Consider the following 22518-nt stretch of genomic DNA (forward strand, 5'->3'; position numbering starts at 1 on the left):
GAACATTCAATGTCTCGTATGAAGTTTACTCATTCAAAACCAGCCCTAATGAGCCCAACATCAAACATGTCCATGTTGATGTGGTTGGGTGGTTTGATATAATAAATCAGAAAAAAAAATGCTCTATCTAAATTGATGAACCATCTCAAATCCAATAATTTCTTAGACAGGTTTGATCTAATTTGTTACTTAGACATAGACATGAACACAAATTTGATTATAGCATAGTAAGATATACATAGTGCCCATATTCTATCATGCAAAGTGAAACATAAATTTATGTACATTTGTTAAATATAATATTTAATGATGATGTTCTTGCTGAAATTTTTTGTTTTATTGTATTCTTTCTGAAAGATCTTTCATTTAACTTTTCACATGCATCAAAAGAACTCTGTGCATCAGGATAACCTACATTAAAAAAACCTTATAAAGTTCAGCAAAATTATGTTTCATTAACAGATCAACTGTGAAAAGAATCACAGAATCTTACCAACATCATTGTCAAAAAGCAACAGGTGTTCTTGTTTGAGACTGCAATTTATACAACCACAAATCTTTGCATGTTATAGTAGATTGTTACCAAGATTTCTCCACAAACTGTCTGAGACCGGTGGCATAAAAACAGTGTCAAAGCAATGTGTAGGTCCTCCAGGCAACGGTGCTGATCAGAACTTCTAAATTGCATTCGATGGCTAGCTTAATTTTAAGCTAAACTTTGCTCCAAGTGAACTGACCAAAAGAGTTCAATACGCAATTACATCACAAGTTTCTAATTGCTTTGGGGCTTTAGCTAGTTGTTTCTCTGTAAAGAAGCATCATGTTAGTATTGGATCACTGATATCATATTATAAGAGCACGCTAATGTCCATGGATGAGCAATGTTTACCTGAGCATGCAATTGCATCTCTGAGCAGGGCAGGATGGGTTAGTTCAGGAACATCAATGTGTGAACTTTGTAGATGTTCCAAGACTCTCTCTGAAAAGGTATATATAACAGCAGTTCCAAAAGATTTAAGATTCTGAAGCACTTTTCATCACAAGCAACCAAAAGGAGACATCGCCTTCTCAGAATCACTTCATAAACTGAAGAAAATGGCCTTGAAGAGAATTGACAAAGCCATCCATAAAGAGTCCAACTGCAGCCATGCTTCTAGTCAAATAACAACAAATAATTATATCAGAACTTCCAATCTATGAAAATAATTCATGGTGGAATAATTCAATCCCAAAGAATGACACACTAACGAGAGACTTAAAAGAGAAAATGTGAAGGAACTTGTGTTGACTTTCCAAATAGCATTACTTCATGAAATTCTAGTGGTTGCATTAAAACGGAGCCAGCTTTGCAGTCTGAAATCCAACTTTAGAATAGTTGATGCACTCGATCGGAAAGGATCGTTAACTGGTTTGAAGCATATAACCAGATTGAAATGACAAACAAAGAGTCTCCAATTACAGATAATACATTCGACTCATAGAGATAGATGCAAATCCAATTATATCTACTGAAAGAAAGCTAAAAATTACAATGTTTCAAATACAATTCTGATAACAATTTTGATAACATTTCAGACACGAAACCAATATGTGCACGATATCACTGAAGAAAATAATAATAAGATAAACGGAATACTGAGCTGGACTCACATATGGTCCAATATCGGTGTTTAATTGGACAAGAAATACTGGCAGGTATATATAATTGTCTGACGGGTATTCTAAAACATGGTGTTGAGTCTGAAGGCCAATTTGACTGATAGCCTGTCATTTGTGCAATCATTTTTTCTACTGTCTGCAGAAACTTTTAATAAGCAAAAGAAATATATGTACCGTGGATTACTCATAATGGGTTGTGTTGATCCATTGTTAATTGTTGTCGGTGTAAGTTGAATTTGTTTGATGTGAAATAGATATGCCAACTAATTACCATAATGTTGCATGAACATTTTTTTAAAAATGATCATCTGAAGTAAATAAATAAATAAATAAATTTCAAACTATACATCTTGCCCAATCAGTAGAAAGCAAAGTTTCCACCAATATGACAAAATCAAGCCTGAAAAATGTAGAACTATGGTTGTATTTCTTGACTTTTTCACATGTTCAAAGCTCGGAATATGATGACCACATTGTTTTACCTAGCAGATAATTGTTCAACTTACCACTCAATAAAATGGGAAAACACAGTTCTACTCGCATGAAAAATCATATGAATCTTTAAAACAATAATAAAATAAAATGTATAGTAACTTAGATAATGCAATATAAAGATTTAAGAATACCACAAAATAACCATAAGTGGAACGCTATGAAGCCTCACATCACCTTGCACTGACCTCATGAAGATAGAGAAAAATACATGAAAAATCATATGAATCTGTAAAACAATAATAAAATAAAATGTAAAGTAACTTAGATAAAGCCATATAAAGATTTAAGAAGACCACAAAATAACCATAAGTGGAACACTATGAAGCCTCACATCACCTTGCACTAACCTCATGGCTGCAATTGACCATAACTACAACTCCATCTGTGGTGCAAACTGGGCTTCCTAGTACTCTTTTAACCAGTATAGAGATGACCAGCCACTTCTAATAACTTCCGAAAAATGATCATTTACCTGTAAGTCCAGTCAGAAACTCCCTTGGCAAGTGGAAGTAAATGTTATTATAATTTCAATTTATTGCACTTCAAGAAATAATAGCCTTTAAGCATAACAGTCCACTGAATTCTTAAAAAACACTCTGAAATCTGAATATAGTATCTTTACAAAGAACACTGAAAATGAGTTCACAAAAAGCTCGCTTTCTGGGATTACCAACACTGGAAGATTTAGATGAGGGGTATATGCCAAGAAATGGTAGGTGGAAATGCCTGCAAATCTGACGGTTCCTGTGACATTCTGCAAATCCACTGGATTGTCGGATGTTCAGGGTTGATGCCTGCAAATCTTCTTGCTTCTCTTAAGTTATCTAATTTCTCTGCAACTTTAAGATTGTTCCTCCACAATGGATAGCTTCTGGGACCATGAAACTTTAAGTATCCCTGAGAAACCATTTAAAAATAGTTCAAATACTTTCTTCATCAATGCACAAGCCCATCACCACCTCGGCCATGGACTGCATTTGAAGCATACTGGTATAAATTTATTGTTTAATCAAATTAACAAATCCATCTCTTCTTTTCCCTTTTCTGAAACTACATAAACGATTACAGTGATGGAACTAAAAATGATGAAATTAACATGATAGCAGTAGCATAATCACTTTTTCTGTCCCTACACACAGGACTGCCAATTAAAATGATCAAAATAACATAATTACATGAAGTAATCCATGCCAGTCAAAATTAAATTAAGCAGAACCATCTGGACATGGTAGTTGGGTTGCATACTTGGACAGTGCATGACCTATAGATTATACATGTATATACTCATGTACATTAACATCAGATGCAAAATTTGCAATTTCTGAGCAAAACTAAGAACACCAAGTAACTTTATCAATGTTCCTCTGGCTTTTGCCCTATACAAGGATTTTGTTTGAACTATTACCTGGATTCTTTTTATAATTTTGCATATAACAACTGTTCTACAAATATTAAGTGCCTTGAGAAATGAGTAGGATTTTCCAATATGTAGTAATAAACTGTAAACAGAAGATGAATGTCTTTAAGATGTAGATAAAACTGGAGAGATTAAGGAACAAATGCAACTTATGAAGAGAATTATAATTGGACACCACAGCCTATAGAAAGATTACAAACTCCTTGTCACTAATTTTTTTATCCAGTATCTCATATAATAATATTCACTAGAAGGAGAATAAACTATACAGTTGAAAGTAACTGAACAGGTAGAATTAACTGAGTAACTGTACATATAATAGATAAGACCTAATGTGCCAGCTAGCACAACTGGTATTAAGTGAATCAGGGGTTCACAGTACTGTCTGGCATCACTTTCAAATCCCTGCACTGGAAAACTGTAATATATAGCAATGTCAGAATAACTTCTCAACTTCCAGGTGACTCCTCATAGATTTATCAAGCCATGCCTCCGACAAGGCCCCCGATTTTCCTTTATTATGTACTGGCCAAAAAGGTATATCCACTATAAAGCATAGCTAATATGTACTTAAATACCAATAAATGCAAGCTCCATCATGTAGTTAGGCCATGATGTATTTATGATAGTTGGATGATTCCCAAATCCTAGTATGTCAAAAATCAAGGACCTGACAGCTTACAAGCTCTGCTACCCCAGAATCCTTAGCATCAATGACCTTCCAAAATTCAGGCTCTTCCTCTACCAAGGAAACAGGGTTGTCAGTCAAAGAGTCAGCTGGAGCAGTTGATGAAGTCGAAACATTTGAGCCTGTACGTCTCTGTAAGTCAGCTTCCAATATCACAATATGATGATTGGCATCTTTCATGATAACATGGAGCTTCCCAAGTAAACCAGCAAGCAGAAATGGAGACTCAGAGTCAGTGAGATAACGAACTGGTACATTTTCTATAACAACTCTCCAAACATCCTCCTGATTATCATACTTCTTTATCTTGCCATTGTCCAAACAACTAGCAGGATCCAACGCATATAGATCTCCATTGACTACAGTACCCAACTTTGTTCCTGCTTGCCTAGCAGGCCAACCATCACCCATACCATGTGGCATTTCCACCCACGAACTTGTCTCTGGGTCATAAATTTCACCTCCAATATCGAAAAAGAAGGGCCAAGAATATAAACTCTGTGGAACACACAACCTTCCCCTATATGAAACCAATCCGGTTGCAATAGGCTTCAGCATGTCAGCTAAAAAAGCAGTAGGTAACACCTGTGTTTTCACGAAAGGCATGCTTGGCAACTCCGTCCAAAGACTTGTTACGGGATCAAAAACTTCAGCAGTTCGTAAAGGAATTAAGCCATTTCTTCCCCTCACGACTCCCCCCACAACATAAAGTTTGTCGTTTAATATGCCTGTCTTACAGAAAGCCCTAGCACTGGTCATAGAGCTCACTTCCTGCCACAAGTTAAGACACGGGTCATACCGCCAAACACAATTGATGGCAGAGGCTCGAGAAAATCCACCTAATACATAGAGGCAGCCATTGACAACACCAACTGCACATCCGCAAAAGGGCATCTGATCCAAGTTATCCCTGCGCCCGAGCCAACCTCTTATGAAATCAGCAAGTTTGATGCTGGAGCCCACCACACCCCACATCCAAAATCCAGGCAACCCCCTCTTTGGCTCTTCCTCATCCACAACATGGGGCATCGGCGGCAACCGTTGCCATTTTCCCGAACGAGGGTCCAATGCCTGCCACAAGTACTTGTCCCCTCCTGTCTTCGTCATTACATATAACCATTCTTCAGTCACCCCAAGTTGTCTCCTCAGCTGAAACAGCTCACCGCTCATGATAGCAATCATCCATCGCCGGGAAACCAACTTCACATTCAAGTAGTGAATTCTCGGCAATCTCGCTAGGATTTGAATCGAGACTTCATCTGGAAGACTAGGGATCAGCCTCGGGTTGTCATCAAAATACGATGATATTCTTATCTTTTTGTTTGCATCACCACGGGATGTTTCACAATGCACGCCTTCACCAGACTTAGCAGCAGGCACACTCAAGAATGATCCCATCAAAATCCTCTAAAAACCAGCCGATCCTCGCGGAAAAGTAATATGCTACTTGAGCCCGATCCCTAATAGATTTCAAAAGAACTGGTTTTATAAAAATACATATCAATTCATCAAAGAAGACACGATCCAAAAAGATCAAAGAAAGAACTTTTAACTCCTCCAAGCGGACCTCAAAATTCTAATTTTACAGTAAAAAACAGAAGGAAAAAAATTCCGACTCTACAAAAATTTTAGAACCCCAAACACCAGATCTGAAGAAACTCTTGAAACGCAATAGAAAAGCATGGATCTTCAGCAAGACCCTAAACGTCAAATCTGAAGAAACTATTCAAACGCAACAAAAATACATGGATTGTCACCGAAAATAGCAGATACAAAAACAAGAAAAAGATCAAGGAAGGACAGGTTACCTTCAGGCTAGAGAGATCCGGAAGAAGATACCCTAGATATGCTCCTTTTCGCTTTACAGATTCTCTTGGTTCCTCTTCTCGTTCGCATTCGACTCCGCTCAAACGACGGCACCTTCCTTGCATGGCAGGGCCGTTACGGTTTACGATCAAAATTGGGCCAGTCCGGCCCATTATATTGAGCCCATATTTAGTTCTGCCACAGCTGGGTCGGCAAAACAAACCATTGGGCCATGGAATCAAATACATAGATTAATGTAAAGCTTATCCTATCTCATTTAATTGGGGAATATTTTCCTATAAATGAAGCAAAATTTAGGAACAACTAACATAAATTGAGAGGGTTAGGTAACATATACTAGATTTTTCCTTTTAATAATCTAAGTTTTTAAGTTGCAATAATGTTCAATTGCACTGATTCCTCGTTTCTAATTGCAAAAAACCTCATCATAATTTTAGTCCAATAGATTCAAATAGGGAAAGAAGTTCATAATTGAGCTATTTTTCATGTGTTGAGTATAAGTATTTTGACATATCAATGACCACATATTTAATAATTGTTTCCTCTAACATCCATTTCTCTATGGTTTTGTTTTATAAATTGTATTATATATTATAGAGGAACATATGTACATGTACATATGTATATATATATATATATATATATATATATATATATATATATATATATGCGCATACATATATGTACATATATATATATATATGTACGTATTTGTATATACATATATATATATATATATATATATGTATATATATATGTATATATACATATATATACACACACAAAACAAAACCATCTTGCCAAAACATGATAGAGAGATGGATGTTACAGAGGAAAGATGGCTTTGTTTTGTAAATATATATTTCTCTGTAATTTATATTTACATGTATTCACTGGTTAAGATGATCTTATTGTTTGCAAAGGTGAGCATAAACAATCAGATCTGGAGTCTACAAGAACTAAATTTATACAATTAATCAATTGTTTGGCAAATTTCAGATTCTTGTAATATCCCTATGCATCACAATTTTGGACAATTGGATGAGAGTGACATTTGAAAAGATGATGTTGCAAATGGATCACAAAGCAGTAGGCCAAAAGCTACTTAGTTTTGTTTGATCAAGCAACTTCAGATGCTCTTTAACATCCATTTATCTACCATGAAAAGGCTTGGCTACCAGTCATTAAGGTAATAATAAGAGAGGTTTTTTGAGTGGATAGGAGTTCATGCATTTCAAATCAACAGTTGGTTTGTCTTGAAAATGAAGTTAAGATGGATGATTAAAGTGTTAGGTATAAAGAATGACAATGAAATTACTCATGGAATAAATCAGATGATTAAAATGGAGAGAAGCATCATAAGTTATATGACATAAACTTAACTTCTTGGATGCTCCTTAAGATAGTTGCAAGCCTAATCATGATCAAAATATTGGATGATTAAGAAACATGTAAAAAATTTGTAAAGTTGAAATGAAAATGTTAATATGAATATATGGGATTACTTGAAAAGATAGCATAGGAAAGTTTTGATTCACAAATAAGTAAATACAACCCAGTAGAGAAATAAAAGGAGAAAAAATAGTTTAAGTAGGTACAAAGATATACAAAGAAATTTTTTGTAATTAACAGACTGAATTGAGTTAAAGAAATATCTAAGAAGATTTTATTAGAAACAATGTATAACAACATTTCAATGCTCTTGATGATTTAACTAAACCATGGTCTTACACAATGCTTAATAGTGAGAAAAGATTCATGAATTGAATCCCAAATAGTTGTTGGAACATCAAGGCTTCCTGTCATTGTAATTGGCTTGTCTTTGGGCTTCGTTTGCATCCAACTGAAGCTTTCAGTTGATGTGAGCCACTGCCTGTTGGTGAGATAGAAGAGGCATAATGTCATCAGACTTTTAGTTGGTCACCAGTCTACATTGCAGGAGTGAGCCACATTATTATCAAGTCATCAGAGATAAAGCCCACCATGATGGTACAAGAGAGACCCAGGTGTCACTAAAGACTGCTTGTACAAGTATCATTGGCCAGCTTTGTGCAGGTCACATCATTTTCAAAGCTTACCCTTCAATGTTCTTCAGGAAACAGACTGGAACACATGCAGCTTGTATCTTGTCAAGACTTGATTCTTAGCTGAAGGACTGAGGTAGAGTTTTCAGCTTGCAACCTTAAATCTGGTGGTTTGTTAGTGCTTGATAAGAGTAAGTTCATCAAAAGATCCTGCCAATCTTGAAGTTCCAGTCACTTGCATGTGTTGTAGCTCTTAGGTCAAGGTTCCCAAATCACTTCTTACATGCTGTTGCTGCAAAAAGTACTGTTAGTGCCAAGGCTTCATGGAAGGAACATTTCATTATTGCTTCTATCCAAATGTAGATGTTTAATTAGTCATATATCAATGGTGAATCAAGTTATAATCCATCTTCATCTTGTAAGTAATTTTTTGACCAAAAAATTGCACTAGAATATGATATGTTAATGTCAATATAAGTGGATATTATGAACGAACTCAGTATGTTCTGCTAAGAATACAAAAGCTTCAAAAACCTAATTTAACCAGACTAATGATATCATAAGTGTATCTCAAATGCTTCATATAATTATTGCAGATATTATGATGATAAATTATCATCTCTTAAATTGGATAAGAAAAATCATCAAAGTTCTGTTGCCACCTTCACAGAATAGTTTTGAGTGAGAGCATGTTCCTTTTAAATAGCTACAGCCTGATTTTTTTCTTGGGACCAGCGAAAGAAATCAGCAAAAAAGATCATATAAAAGGAGATTCACAGTCACCTAACTCCCAGCTTAAACAATTGGTTTTTGTGAGTACCAGACAAGCCAAAGTTAAGAAGTCTAGATTGTGACTAAGTCATTAAGAAAGATGGCATGACTTCCTCATCCACATCAAGTTGTGATGTGAAAGAGAGACAATTATCACAATGCCTGACTGATCAAAGCATAAACACCATTAATATGCACGATTTATTTAATCGATTTAAGAAAAGTTGAATCTGAATTGACCTAACTTGCTAAAATGCATAGACACATCTAACAATATCTCTAGCTGACATTTATTGGCATTTCTTGTGTTGACACAGTGGACAATGTGAACTGAAGGATGACGGTGTAAGATAGTGATAAAATCAGGGTCATGGATTTGCAATCAATGCATCTATCTATTGGATCCTGATGTCCCAAAGCAACAATTAGATCTTTCTTCTCTCTCAAAGAAGACTCCACCACCATATTCCTGTTGATCATAAGATAATAGTTTGGGTACTTTCATTGGTGTTTCCAATGGTGTAAGTCATTGAAAAAACTTCGGTATCTCACAGGATATGGTAATGTAGCTGAGACAAAAATCTTATGTTACATGATAAATCACAACTTAGTGAAGAAGCAGAGCCTTGACATTTTCCCTTTGATGGCCTTTCCAATTGTCGACAGCAACATAGTTCTGGTAAAAGGCACATAGAAGATGAATATTCACTTTACACTCCTTATGGTCAATGCTTGTTTGATCGTAGATAACACTACTATTTTATGCTTTTTGGCTGATAGTTAATGTATAATTTGTTTCGAGAGATTCTGCTGTGGGCTTTATGAAATTAAAATTACTGTTACTGCCAATACTCCAATGAGTTCATGTTCTAATATATGGGAATAGCGTACATGTTTTACTTGCAGTCACCAAGTTGTCTCTAACTTCATTCCAATTTATTTGGAGTTGTATCATTGTTGCTGAATAGTTGTCTTGCTGGCCATACAATAATTAGCACATTAATAACACAACCAGCAGCCAACCAATATAGAAGATCAACATAGTGATTATTGCAGACAGTTGAGCAATTTTTTCTTCAGTTTCAGTTTAAACTTGTGCTGATTCTACTAAACTATAATATCATAAAAAAATCAGGAGGTAGGGAATCAATCAATTTATATGATCTTGACAAGTTGACATTACTCAGAAGCTAAACAAATCACATTCCATTACAAAAAAAAAAAAGAGAATAATATTTTACAAAAGAGATCTAAAGACAATGGGGGGCTTCTCATGGGCACCAAGAAATTTTGGAAAACACAATAGCATCAAATCTACATTCCTTTTCTTCTAATAGGTTAATTGATGCTGGAAAACCATAGAAACTTACATGTATCTCTTTGCATTATAGCATTTGAAATATCTTGTTTGGAATCACTGAAAATTCTATGAACAGTTATCAATGATAGCTCAGGTAGCAGTGATCGATGCCTCACAGTCGGATTGGTTGGAGCAGCTAGTTTCAAGAGGATTATCATTCATAGAAGTTAGATAGCACTTCTCTTTCTGCTCATCTGAATTCATTTGTTGCTGGCGGCACTCAAGGCTACAGAAGGCAATGTCACCCCTGCACAATGAAATATAACAAATAAATGCATAACATCTAAAATTTCCAAACTTTCACATTACATAAGAAAAATGAAGGTCTTGAACCATATATAACGCACAGAAGACTGAGCAGTTTTTATGTAAAAAATGCAAGACATGAAACTCATAACATTATTGTATTCACATGCATGCAAAAACACAGACATGATTTTTTTTTTAGGAATTCACTGAAGAAAATAAAGTTGCAGTAATTGGAGTATTATGGATCTAACGCTAATATGATTGACGTGAATTTATATTTTAATGTACTATGAATACACATCAATAAATCTTCATCTGTAAGCTTATGCTTTTAGATAGATTAAGAATATAAATCAATAGATCTTGTCTCATGTACAGGTTTAGAATTTTAGATGGAATGACAGTGATCAAATAACTTAACATGATGAGATAAATGATGTCATCAAAGAGTATAAAAAAGGACTTAGTACTACTTCATATCAATATGGCATTGATAACAATAACTAACAAATTAAGAACAAAATTCTAATATTTGAGTGTAGAAATTTTATACCAATTTAGAGAAATGAGTAGACTACCTCTTGGATTTAACTAATGACTTCCTATATTAATCAATAAAAAGTCAAAATGATGTATGCATATTTACAAATATATGTAACACTAACAGAGGATCTGAACTCAAAGAGAAACCTCTCCAGACATTTCCACAAAATCTTCCCATAATCATAAGAAAATTGAACTTTTGAAGGTTGTAAGCAAAATCCAACATAGCGTGCACTCTGTTATTAGCATATTTTTCCTAAAACCCATCGAATTAATTTGAATTGGATCAGCGCGTCCGCATGCCCTGGGGTGAAAAAACGATCTTTGATCCGTAAAACATGTGAAAGCCAGAAAAAAAGATGAAGTTTTTAGTGAGAGAAGCAGGCACAAGAGAGCAGTACCTATACATGTAAGTATCTCGGCCAGGTCCGAGGCGCCGATTGCAGAGGCCGCAGGCCCTCAAGAAGGGCGCCGTCCCGTCGCCGGAGTTCCCACAGTGCACGCCGCTGTGGAGGAAAAGCGTGGACCCCACGTGCCTCGTCGCCCAACAGCGTTCTCTCCCGGCGGCCCCGATCTGCGCAGCCTCCGCCGCGCCCCACCGCGTCTCCCTCGGATTAAAGTGGCAAGCGATCGCGTCCTTGTTAGACGTCTGGGCGGCCTCTACATCGAAGACGACGGCCGAGGAGAACTCCGCGGAGCTCGGCGTCCGCCTCACCTGGGGCCTCGGTCGCTTCCCCAGCAACATCCCGGTCTTCTCCTCTCTTGCTCCGCGGAGAAGTGCGGGGGCGGTGAGCGAAGGTGATATTAGAAGAAGATGACCGGACCGAAGATCCTTGCAGAGGGAGAAGACGCTTGGAAGCTCAAAGCAGCCAGGGAGATTTAAAGACGAAAGAATAGATCAGGGCCGTCGAATTTAATCTCCACCTTTCTTAAGTAATCGGTACCATTGATCAGACCGCGACAAGCCTCATCCAACGGTCACGATTAATAGAGGGCAAAAAATTTAAATTCTCATATTTATCCAGTGAGTCATCAATATACTTTTTTCTTTCTTTAATATATTGGACACAAAAAAAAAAGTAAGAATAAGTTCCTCGTGGGCCGAGGCGGTGGCCACGTGGCCAGGAGCCTTTGGCTGTCTTTCGGTGGGACCACCTCGGATGTGGCCGATGTGGCCTACTCATAATTAGTGACCAGTGGCGATGGGCACAGATCGGAGTGTAGTGGAGACATAGAAACAGTGACACGAGAAGGACTTCGAAGAGATTCCAATTTAGAGTGCACTAATTATTGCCCAAGTTGGATGCAGAAATCTCCAAGCAATATGAATTCTGTCGATCATAAGAGCTTGTTTTGTAAGAATGTAGTGCATTGGTACAGTTGATTGATCAATGTAGTATGTGACAAGCGAAGCTAAGATACTGACGTGGAATATTGTTTGGTAGCATAAGTCAAGCATCGATGTGTCCATTTGATAATGGAGTCGACTTCAAGACTTTGATTTTGACATGAAGTGGCCCCAATAATGTTAATGGCCACATCTACTAATCATTTATTTTATGCATTCATGTCATCCTGCATGAGACCCCCCCCCCCCCCCCTCCTATAATTCCGTTATCTTCGATTCATATTGTTTATGTCGTGAAGGACGCACATGAAACTATTACATGTTTTGAATTGGAACGGCGAGCATGAACGAGGGGCCCGTTATGGAGCGCGTATCCAATCTCACTTTCTGAATCCGACCCGTTTACACGCTAACCCTTTTCGTTACTCCTATAAAAAAGATCCGACCCGTCACCGCAGCCTTCATAACTGCCCGACCCTTTGGGCTCACCCCCTTCCCCGCTCCTTTCAGCTCACCGTCTTCTCCGTCGCTCTACGCTCCGCTCCGCGTAGCTTCGCTCGCCGCCGCCGCAGAAGGCCGGAAGGTACCCCCTCCATTGACCTTTGTCTTCATTTTCCGTTCTTCTAGACGTTCTGCGCTCCTGCCACCGTCTACAAAATCGGACCTCCTTGCATGCCTCTGAGGTTCCCTACGTTAAGAACAAGACGATCGGAGTTGCGCATAACTGCAACGATTGGTGTCAGGAATCTAGTTTATATGGTCGGTTCTATCGAGGCATTGGATCTGTCTGACGGGTTTGGGCTAGGGTTTTCTTGATCTGATTTCTTGATTCTTGCTCTTTAATCTCTTCTGTTTCCCCTTCTTCTTGAGTCGGATTAGGTATGAGAATCTTAGATGCCACTGTAGGGTTCAGGGAAAGCATATATTCTCTTTCAATTTTGGATTAGATTTTCTAGGATTGATGGGAGGAAAGAGGCGTACCTAAGTGTGAGAAGCGAGTGTGAGACGTACATGTATGATTGGCGTTGAACTTTTAGTTTGCTGAGTGTGAGAAGCGACCTAAGTGTTTGAGAAATGTTGGCCCATCTAGAGGCAGTAAGAACGTTGTGGACTATCACACAGCATTTATGTGTTCTAGGTATTTCTTCTCTCCTTGTTAGCCATATAAAAGTTACACCATCATCGTTGCATTCTTGATCATTCTAATACCACTTATCTTGTGCATTAGGTTATAGCTTTTGTGCTTGGTCATATGGTTTTCTTCTGGCTTGAGTCCACTGGAAGGTTGATCATGTTATGATGGCATCTTGGGTTTCATTTTAAATGTAGTTAGATCTGGATGTATATCTCAGTGTATGATGCAGCAAGGTGGCTTGTAAAAAAGCAAAAAAAAATGGGGAAATGCAGGGGATAAAACGATTTAAATAGGTCATCTATGATTCTTATATTTTAAGGTGATTGGAAATATGGGGAGCCACGGAAGAAACATGATTTAAATAGGTCATACATGAGACTTATATTTCAACTCTGTGGTAGTACATAATTTTTTATGAAAGGATTTTAATAATAAAAGGAGATTTACTTGATATTCCTGGGAGTTTTCTCCTTAAACCAGAGTGAGTTTGGTAACATATGTTTATTTCCTCTCTCTTTCCCTTCGAAAGAAAGAGAGAATTCCTTAAACCAAAGAAAGAATTCCTATATTCAGTGTGATCTTGTCCTACATCAGTTTATCTTTGCTAATACACATGAAAGGATAGCATTGGTAATTTTTTGTTGCAGCTCTCATATTGGCTGGCTGCCTGGGACCTTCGTATTATATATATGTCATCCAGCCTTAGGTTGCTTCATGAAAATGAGAAGAGAGATTTCATTATGTATTGTTAGTAAAAAATAATAGGTTCAACCTGACATATTTATCAAGTCCTTAAAAAAGTGTGTATAATATGCAAAGGACATGACGATACAATGTATTTTAGTAGTACAATAGTATATTTAACAAAGCACGATCTAATTTACGTAGTTAGACTGCTTAGTTGCATACTGTGATGACCAGTAATAACTTGCATTCTTAACTTTTTCATGATGAATTTTAATCCAATTACTCTATAACAAGCAAGAACCTATTGTAGTCAATAACAAGTAATTAACCTGCATATTTAGCTTTACAAATAAAATATGGACCATGATCTAAAATACCAGTTGGATCAAGACGTACTGACCAGTATTTTCCAGGCTGACTAAGCATATGGGTCATACACCTTGGTACAGTCTGATAGGCTGCTACATTTTTTATTATTTTATTCAGCAATACAATGAGCTACATGCTGGTGTACCATTATATCTGTAACCATCAAAATTGTAGACACAATACATTAAGAACCTCTTTCTTTTTAGTATTTATTAAAAAAAGATTCTTGAAGGAGGTGTTCAGCATGTATCAAAGAAATATCTTGATCTTACCCCACATATAGTTGATATGGATGTGACAAGCAATTTGAAGCAGTCGTGTTTCATAGGCTACCCTATAGTGGCTGTAGGAGAAGGTAGGCCACAATAAGAGGAAGAAGAAGGTGGTTGACAGTGGTGATTGTTATTTTAAAGAGCGGAAGGGAGATGAAGGAAGGATCACAAGGAGAGGTGAAAAAACAAGCTACTGCAATTCACCTTCATAAATGGAGAGAGAGAGGAGTGCAGTGATAGTAGGAGAGAGAGTCATGGGGCTCCTAATTTCGTTAATGGTGGGGATAAGATCTAGAAGTCCTTTCCTCTTTCCCGGCTCTCACCGTTCCCTTATTTATTTTAAATAAAATGAGTACAATGTAGATACACTCTCACCATCCGATTGGTAGTGACTTAACTATATATCATAATATCATCTGGAACATAACTGATATTCGATACCATCAGATTTATTAGATCCTACTGTCTTCAGTTGTTAAATATTAGTGGGACTGTGATGAGATAATTTTAGTACACGTTAGATGGCCAAAATGCTACTTGACATCAGATGCAAAGTTCTAAGTACTATACTTGAAGCAGTCCATGGGCAGACTTGTATGGACACATTGGTGTATATCACAAACTAGAAGAAGAGGAAGAGGAGGAGGAGGTGGCAACAGAGGAGGGGAAGGCAGCAACAGTGGAGGAGGAGGAGAAGAATAAGAATAAGAGGAGTACGAAGCGAGCGACAACGGTTGGGAAATGACAGACAATGCAAGCAACGAGTGGGCGACATGAGAGAAACAAGAGAATTCATGAGAGAGAAGGGCAGGAGTAACCCTAAATTTAGAAGAAAATGGACTTACATTCTGGTATAGGCTCTGTAACAAGTCAAAACCATGCAGTAAACCCCGTTCAACAGGCTTATCAAGTTATCATACAGTAAGCACTGTATCAAACCCAGACCGCTTGAAATGGGATATTACATGTGTATATCAGGTTCAGACTAGTAAATACCAACCAATATATATCAGTCTAGCTGAAATTAAGAACCATGCCTCACATGGCTGACTGTTTACAACCATAAGAATCACGAACACTGGGTTTCTAAGATTTAAAGAGGAATCTAGGATAGGGTATGATGGTATTTCATAAGAGTACATATGGTATTTTCTTTTTTTTATTTTCTCCATCACATTGATATCATCCTAATTCTGGTCTTGCTAATCTTGCTTTTCATTCAAATTCATAAGTTACATATGGTGACCCTATCGCTAATTGTTAGGCCTCTTGGAAACTTTAGAAGTTTTAGAAGTCGGAACTAAACTAGAATATGTGATTCATTGATTGTGTCCAACTTATCTGTTACTTGGACTTTGATGAATACTCGGGATAAAGAAGAATTGTCCTAACTTCTAAATAACCCTTAAGCCATTAGAATTATGGCAGAAGGTCTTGCGTAAGTGTTTAATAAAAAGAAAAGGCTTCAGTTGTGCCCACTTTGTCCTGATCTTCGATAATCTGAACTTGGAAGACATTGTCTTAGAAGAACATTGTACATTATTGAAGGCCTTAGTAGAATCAAAGCTTCTCAGGCCAAAGCCTTATAAAACTATAATAAGTTCTTCCAGGTCACAATTGGCTAGTCAAAACTTGTTGAGGCATTCGTAGTATTGCATATCTTGTCCCAAACAATTATTTAATTCAATGATATAGACATCTAATTAGCAAAACAATGACAAGGATGGTGAGTGTTCTTTTGGTTACAGGATATTGGTTATCCAAAATGTTGAATCACTAAGACACTAACATAGCATTACTATATTTAAATATAGCTCTTTGAGAAAAAAATCCTTTTTTCTCATTTCATTAATGATTCTTTCATATTTTTCTTTAATAAATGATGATTAGATAAAAAAGTTTCAAATGTCCATCATTGCTTTATTATGAAAAGACCTCATCTTATAGGAAACTACATTTCAATTTAGTATGTCAAAGTTTAAACCCTCTTTGACATTGCAATACCTACGTGGAAGAAGCTATTTTGCATTGGTGAAGTGGCTTCCATCATGCTCAAGCATGAGAGGTTTTTGGAATATGTTTTTTATTGTTTCTTGTTAAATAGGGTGTTTTATGTAAAACAGTGTTGGCCAATACCGTGGCTGATTGTATCTCTTGAGTGGCTGATTGGGAGTTCAAGGTAACGGACTGAGCCAGGGTGTCTCACCTACGTGAAACAGTAGATGGGTTGACTGAATGGACTAGCGGTAGATCCAAACACTTAGGAGCAATGAGGCTTCAAGGTGGTCTTGCTGATGGTGTCATTCAAACAACAGAGGAGTTTGATAAGCCTTAGATTTTACGGTTTTTGAGTATGGAGAAAGTGTTCGAGTTTAACCGATGGGCATTTTGGTCATTAGACCATTCAAGTTTACAGAAGCCTGACTGAAGTTACTTGCACTGATTGAAGTTGTGTTTTGTTTACTATTTTTTGGAACTAAATAGAAAATTCTAGGTCATATTGTAAGTTTCTATAAGATGAGGAGCTTTCATAATGATAAATACTGATCATTTAAATATTTTTTAAGTGATTACTTAACCAAGGACATCTTGGATCCATGATAAATATTTTTATCATGTTTTTATAGCATATATCATCTGAACAGTTTACTGGATTCATGGAATAGAGTATTAACAAATGGTAATACCAATCTTAAAACGTTGCAGCCATGTGCTTTTAATTTTGTTAAATGCCTTTCAATGTTATGCCTGACAGACATTATTAACATTTGTTTTTCTTCTGCAGGGACTACTGAAATTCATCTTTATTCTGCTGTATACGATAGCATAACAAATAATGATACATGTCTGACAGGTCGTTATTGGCTGGTTCTCTACAAGGCAACACCTCTGATTATGGAATGGTTAAAAGGGGGCATAGTTCATATGATAAGCTGAATGAACCTAATTGTTTTGGTTCTAGATGGTATTTTTCTCGCAAGGAAATTGAAGAAAATTCTCCATCCAGAAGAGATGGAATTGAATTGAAGAAAGAGAAAAATCTTCGGAATTCATACTGCAGTTTCTTGCAGGATTTGGGCATGAGGCTTAAGTTGTGAGTGCTCTATGATGCTTTATTTTGTGTAACTACTTTTTTGGCATGTAGATACTGTATATATGAAAATATATATCCATATCTAATTAGATGAAACAGAGAATTGGCAGCTCATCTACATGACAAATTTAAGATGGTTACCATTGCAAACAAAAAAGAAAGAAAAAGATTATTTACTGCACATCAAGTTTTGGTTTTAGGCCATCCAAAAAGTGTTTGTAGTAATAGTTTTCTATGGAATGTGATATTGTTTTTGAAGGCATAGAAATGCAGATGTAGCTTATTTATCTTTATTGATCTATGGCAATTTCTATGCATAATATTATTTACAGTATAAGATTTTAGCCCAACTGTTAGTAACTTTTGGTGCTCATTCATGACTCCTTCGATCATGTTACCATTATGTTTCATCATTGTTATCTTTATAGATCTATGGCAATTTCTATGCAAACTACTTTTTACAGCATAGGTGTTAAGCCCAATTGTTCTTTTCTTTTGGTGCTCATCTTGGCCCTTCTTGGACTACGTTGCAATTACATCTCACTAACCTTGAAGATTTATATTGATCATATTCTAAAGTATGAAAAGTTGCTTTCTCCATTTATGGCTTGAACTTGGATGAAAAGTAATACTGCAGGCCTCAAGTGACAATAGCTACTGCTATTGTGTTTTGTCATCGCTTTTTCCTTCGCCAATCCCATGCAAAGAATGACAGAAGGGTAAGTATATGGTGGTTCTTATTTATGACACGCAAGCATTTAGTGCATTCTATTCTCACATGTGATGTTTATACTCTGGTATGATTCTTTGTTACAACTATCACATCTTTAATTTGCATGCATTCTGGTGTAATAGCTATGACAGTCCTGATGAATGTTATTCAGGAAAAAGTGAGAAAAAGAATTTATCACACATTTGGTCCAAAATTAAATGAATGGGATTTTACATGATAAGTATACAAAAGGACCTGTTAGTTTTATGTATTTCATGCATTTCAAACAACAGTTTTCTATAATTTCAGTATTTACATGCAACAGATTGGTTGGTGTTGCAAAAATCAATTGTAGCTTAAAGGTGTTACCCTTGGGATGGTGTGATTTGTTACAAAGATATTATTTTTGCAAAGCAGCCTTAGTTAGTTCCAGCAACCTTTGTATGGTTATCTATCATAAATTTAGGCCTTATGTTTGCCGAAAGAGCATCGTTATGCACAATGCAATCGACTACTGGATTTGAAAAATATATAGGGTCTTATCGAAACTGTAAACAGTAAAACCACTTCTTTAATCAGAGAGCAACTGAAGAAACTGTTGTAGGTTGGTGTAAGCCTGTAATGACACATTATGGAGTGAAAGGTTGAATGTAAAAGACAACATGAAATGGGCCAAATATCAGATCTGAATATATATATACTGTTCACCTGATCAAAAGCTGGAAAGAGCAGAAAAACTTTTGTTGGATTAAGAAGTAATCAAATAACTGTTGTAGATTGCTATAGTTAAACATACAAAGCGAAAACTTGTAAAAGACTATATGAAATGGTCCAAGTATTAATCTGAATAAAATAAAGGCTATCACCTGACCTGAAGCTGGAAACAGCAGCAAAATTCCTGTTTGATCAAGTAGCAACTTAATAAATTGCTGTGGGTTGCTGTAGCAGCACACGCTATGAAGTGAAGGTTCCAGTAGGAAATATTAATTGAGAAAAATAGGTAGATTGAAAGAACATACCAGAAGAAAAAGCTAAGATAGGCAATACCATATGAGGTACATTGATTAATATTAGTGGTGTTAAAAGGGTTATATGGAGACATAAGAAAGCTTTTCTAAAAGCAACAAAAAGAGATGCATCTCTCTTTTTTAACTAAAGATATGCCATATATTAAGCTCAATGACAAGAGAAGCTCCATTTTGGCAGCCCCAAACAGTTGGGACAATACAGCTTTTTGTTGCTGTCATGGTGGTGGTTGGAATCTTAACTTTGTTGATGCGATAGTATCTAATCTCTGAAAACTGTCTAAGTGGGTCCTAATAAGCAACAGTAATGTGTGATATAATCAACAATTTCTGTTTTGATCACCTGGTAAAGTTTGCCCATTCTTATCTCATCTGTATATGTTTTCTGCAGATAATTGCAATTGCTTGCTTGTTCCTTGCTGGAAAGGTTGAAGATACTTCTCGCCCACTAAAGGATGTCATTCTTGTTTCATGTGAAATTATATACAAAAAGGAACCTTCAGCTGTCCAGAAGATCAAACAGAAGGTATCCTGTGATCTCTTTTCATAAATTTTTATTTTTCATTTGGCCTTTTGTATTCATATTAATGAAAGAAATATTGCTGCTATTACTTTACCATTTATCTTGTTTTCTACTTAAGTTTTGAATCCACTTTTTGTCTAAATATTGAAATTCTGAATTCCTTTTCTTGTGCGCATTTCTGTTTTCAACTCTTTTGAATTCCTTCCGTAGAGAAGGAAAATGTAAATTTACTCTGTGGCTTTTCTTAACAGTTTTGAATGCGTCATGTGATATGTTTGCTTGGTAATGTGCAGGAAGTATATGAACAGCAAAAGGAACTCATTGTACTAGGGGAACGGGTTGTACTTGCTACACTGGGTTTTGACCTGAATGTGCTCCATCCTTATAAACCCCTAGTTGAAGCAATAAAAAAGTTCAAGGTTTCCACACAGAATTCTCTTGCACAAGCGGCATGGAACTTTGTGAATGATGGGTATGTCAGACCTTACCCTCGTGTTCATCATTAGTGATCCCATGTTGGCTAGGTCAATCTATTTGTGTTTCTTTTCCATCATTTATACATCCAAAAGGGGGGGAATGCAGGCTGCGAACATCGCTTTGCTTGCAGTATAAGCCCCATCATATAGCAGCTGGTGCTGTATGTCTTGCTGCTAAGTTTCTTAAAGTGAAGCTGCCATCTGATGTTGAAAAGGGTTGGTGGCAAGAATTTGATGTCACCCCTCGGCAGTTGGAAGGTTCATGTTTCATATTAGAATACTACTCAGCAGGTATTATACAGTTATTATGGAGAATATTGTGTTTCAATTTTTTTTTTTTCATATCTATATTCCAGATGTTAGCAACCAAATGTTGGAGCTTTATGAGCAAAACCGATCAGGTCAATCTTCTCATTCTACTGAAGTAGAAGGAAACATTGGTGGTAGTAATAACGAGCCTATTGTTACAACTTCAAGTGTTGGTAGGAGTTCAGTGTCAACAAATGGGCATGCTCAGGATGCTGTGTTGACTAATGTCGAGCAAGGAGGACAAACTCCAGGTCCTGCTTGGTCATTTGGTTCACAGTCATATGCTGACAGTAATCATATAGATAATCATTGCAAACAAGGACAAGGTGATGGAAAGGAGAGTGCTGGGTGTAAGAGTGAGATTTGGGACCATAATATGGGCGCTGAAGGCAATGATTGTTCAAGTAATGAATTTGATAAGAGTTCAGACTGCAGGGAAAATACTCTAGAAACTTCATGTTGTTCTAATAAGCCTGATCTACCACCGGGGAATGTGGTGGCAAATGAACGAGATAAGGTGAAGGTGGATAAGGAACTGATGGATGCAGGTTCATCTACCAAATCATTGAGCATCAGCAGGCAGATCTCCGACTTTGGTGAAACTGCAAAAATCTTCTTCCCACCAGATTCCATCAACAGAGGCAAAACTAAAGCTGCCTTAGAGAAGCAGCGGAGGCTTCAGAACAATGGGGGACAGAAAAGAAAATCAATGGATGAGCATGATGATCTCATAACAAGGGATGGTTGTGAACTTCCTTGTAAGCTGGCTAGCCAGAGAGCTATGGTTACAGGAAGAGAGCCAGAGTATATGCAGCAGTGTCACAATCGTCACCAGTCATGTGATACAACAGGATCCAGAGGCAACAGGTAATGAATCTCTCATATACGAGAGGCACTTGGATGAGGAATCTTTTTACTGGTTTTTTCGTTAATAACACAGTCTATGTACTTTTTGGCCAGTATTGGTACTCGTATCTGTTTAGTGGTACATTTGCTCGTGAGGTAGATTGATGGCATGATTCTGTTTCCTTCTGGTTGCTGTGCAGGTTGGAGAAGTTGCATAACAAGCCATAGAAGAGAGGAAGAGAGGTCACAACACTAGTTACTTTGGTATGTGGGGATTCTCACGTGCATTTTAATAAAATCTACTGTGCAGCATTATACTTGTTGGATCTTTACAATGTTCTCTGGGCTCTTAGTAATTACGTCGAGCTTATGTGCAAATTGGATCCACATACACGCTTTTGAACGGTTGCAAATTTCATGACAGAGATATTCACTGGTGTGCTGCGTGCATTTAGCAACATTTACTTTACATGAAAGTTCATGTTGACCGTTGGGGGGATTTGTAGAGTATAACAGAAATATATTGCAGAAATGGGTTATGTTATACAATTACGAGAGGAACCTAAAAAGAAACACACGCATAAATATGTGAGAATATATTAAAATATTCTTGCTCGAACTCCCGGTTTGTTCTTGTCCGGAGCCGGTTGGTTTCAAAGAGCTTTTCGCCATCCACCAAAGTGCTTCAG

General features: G+C 36.9%; 3 protein-coding genes across 14 annotated transcripts; 1 reads left to right on the forward strand and 2 right to left on the reverse strand.

Annotated features, from left to right (window-relative positions):
* Positions 1-434: 434 nt before the first annotated feature.
* On the reverse strand, positions 435-6200 carry LOC103986914 (F-box/kelch-repeat protein At1g22040-like). 7 transcript variants are annotated; one of them, XR_010513998.1, is made up of 6 exons: positions 6068-6200; positions 4254-5719; positions 2502-3051; positions 2286-2380; positions 890-1153; positions 435-805 (listed from the first exon to the last, which is right to left on the reverse strand). XR_010513998.1 is itself a non-coding variant. In XM_009405062.3 (2 exons), exon 2 carries the CDS (start codon positions 5655-5657, stop codon positions 4227-4229), a length of 1431 nt encoding a protein of 476 aa, XP_009403337.2. In that variant the 5' UTR covers positions 5658-5719; positions 6068-6200; the 3' UTR covers positions 3721-4226. The 7 variants fall into 7 exon arrangements, 1 of the variants encoding a protein (XP_009403337.2); XR_010514000.1 differs by having other exon boundaries at positions 890-2626; positions 2825-3051; XR_010513999.1 differs by lacking the exon at positions 2286-2380.
* A 1524-nt stretch (positions 6201-7724) lies between these two features.
* On the reverse strand, positions 7725-11879 carry LOC103986915 (FCS-Like Zinc finger 5). Of its 3 annotated transcripts, none has more exons than XR_671827.3 (3): positions 11435-11879; positions 10252-10488; positions 7725-8396 (listed from the first exon to the last, which is right to left on the reverse strand). XR_671827.3 is itself a non-coding variant. In XM_009405063.3 (2 exons), exons 1-2 carry the CDS (start codon positions 11776-11778, stop codon positions 10332-10334), a joined length of 501 nt encoding a protein of 166 aa, XP_009403338.2. In that variant the 5' UTR covers positions 11779-11879; the 3' UTR covers positions 10005-10331. The 3 variants fall into 3 exon arrangements, 1 of the variants encoding a protein (XP_009403338.2); XR_671826.3 differs by having other exon boundaries at positions 7725-8402; XM_009405063.3 differs by lacking the exon at positions 7725-8396 and having other exon boundaries at positions 10005-10488.
* Positions 11880-12854: 975 nt separating this feature from the next.
* On the forward strand, positions 12855-22279 carry LOC103986916 (cyclin-T1-3). 4 transcript variants are annotated; one of them, XM_065186259.1, is made up of 9 exons: positions 12855-12964; positions 17630-17698; positions 17807-17938; positions 18576-18657; positions 20067-20201; positions 20492-20670; positions 20781-20932; positions 21031-21850; positions 22030-22279. In XM_065186259.1, exons 2-9 carry the CDS (start codon positions 17688-17690, stop codon positions 22055-22057), a joined length of 1539 nt encoding a protein of 512 aa, XP_065042331.1. In that variant the 5' UTR covers positions 12855-12964; positions 17630-17687; the 3' UTR covers positions 22058-22279. The 4 variants fall into 4 exon arrangements, with proteins under 4 accessions (XP_065042331.1, XP_009403339.2, XP_065042330.1 ...); XM_009405064.3 differs by having other exon boundaries at positions 17630-17938; XM_065186258.1 differs by lacking the exon at positions 17630-17698 and having other exon boundaries at positions 12880-12964; positions 17699-17938.
* The last annotated feature ends 239 nt before the right edge of the window (positions 22280-22518 follow it).

Source organism: Musa acuminata, chromosome BXJ1-6 (genome assembly GCF_036884655.1).
Source record: "Musa acuminata AAA Group cultivar baxijiao chromosome BXJ1-6, Cavendish_Baxijiao_AAA, whole genome shotgun sequence".
Taxonomy (NCBI): Eukaryota; Viridiplantae; Streptophyta; class Magnoliopsida; order Zingiberales; family Musaceae; genus Musa; species Musa acuminata.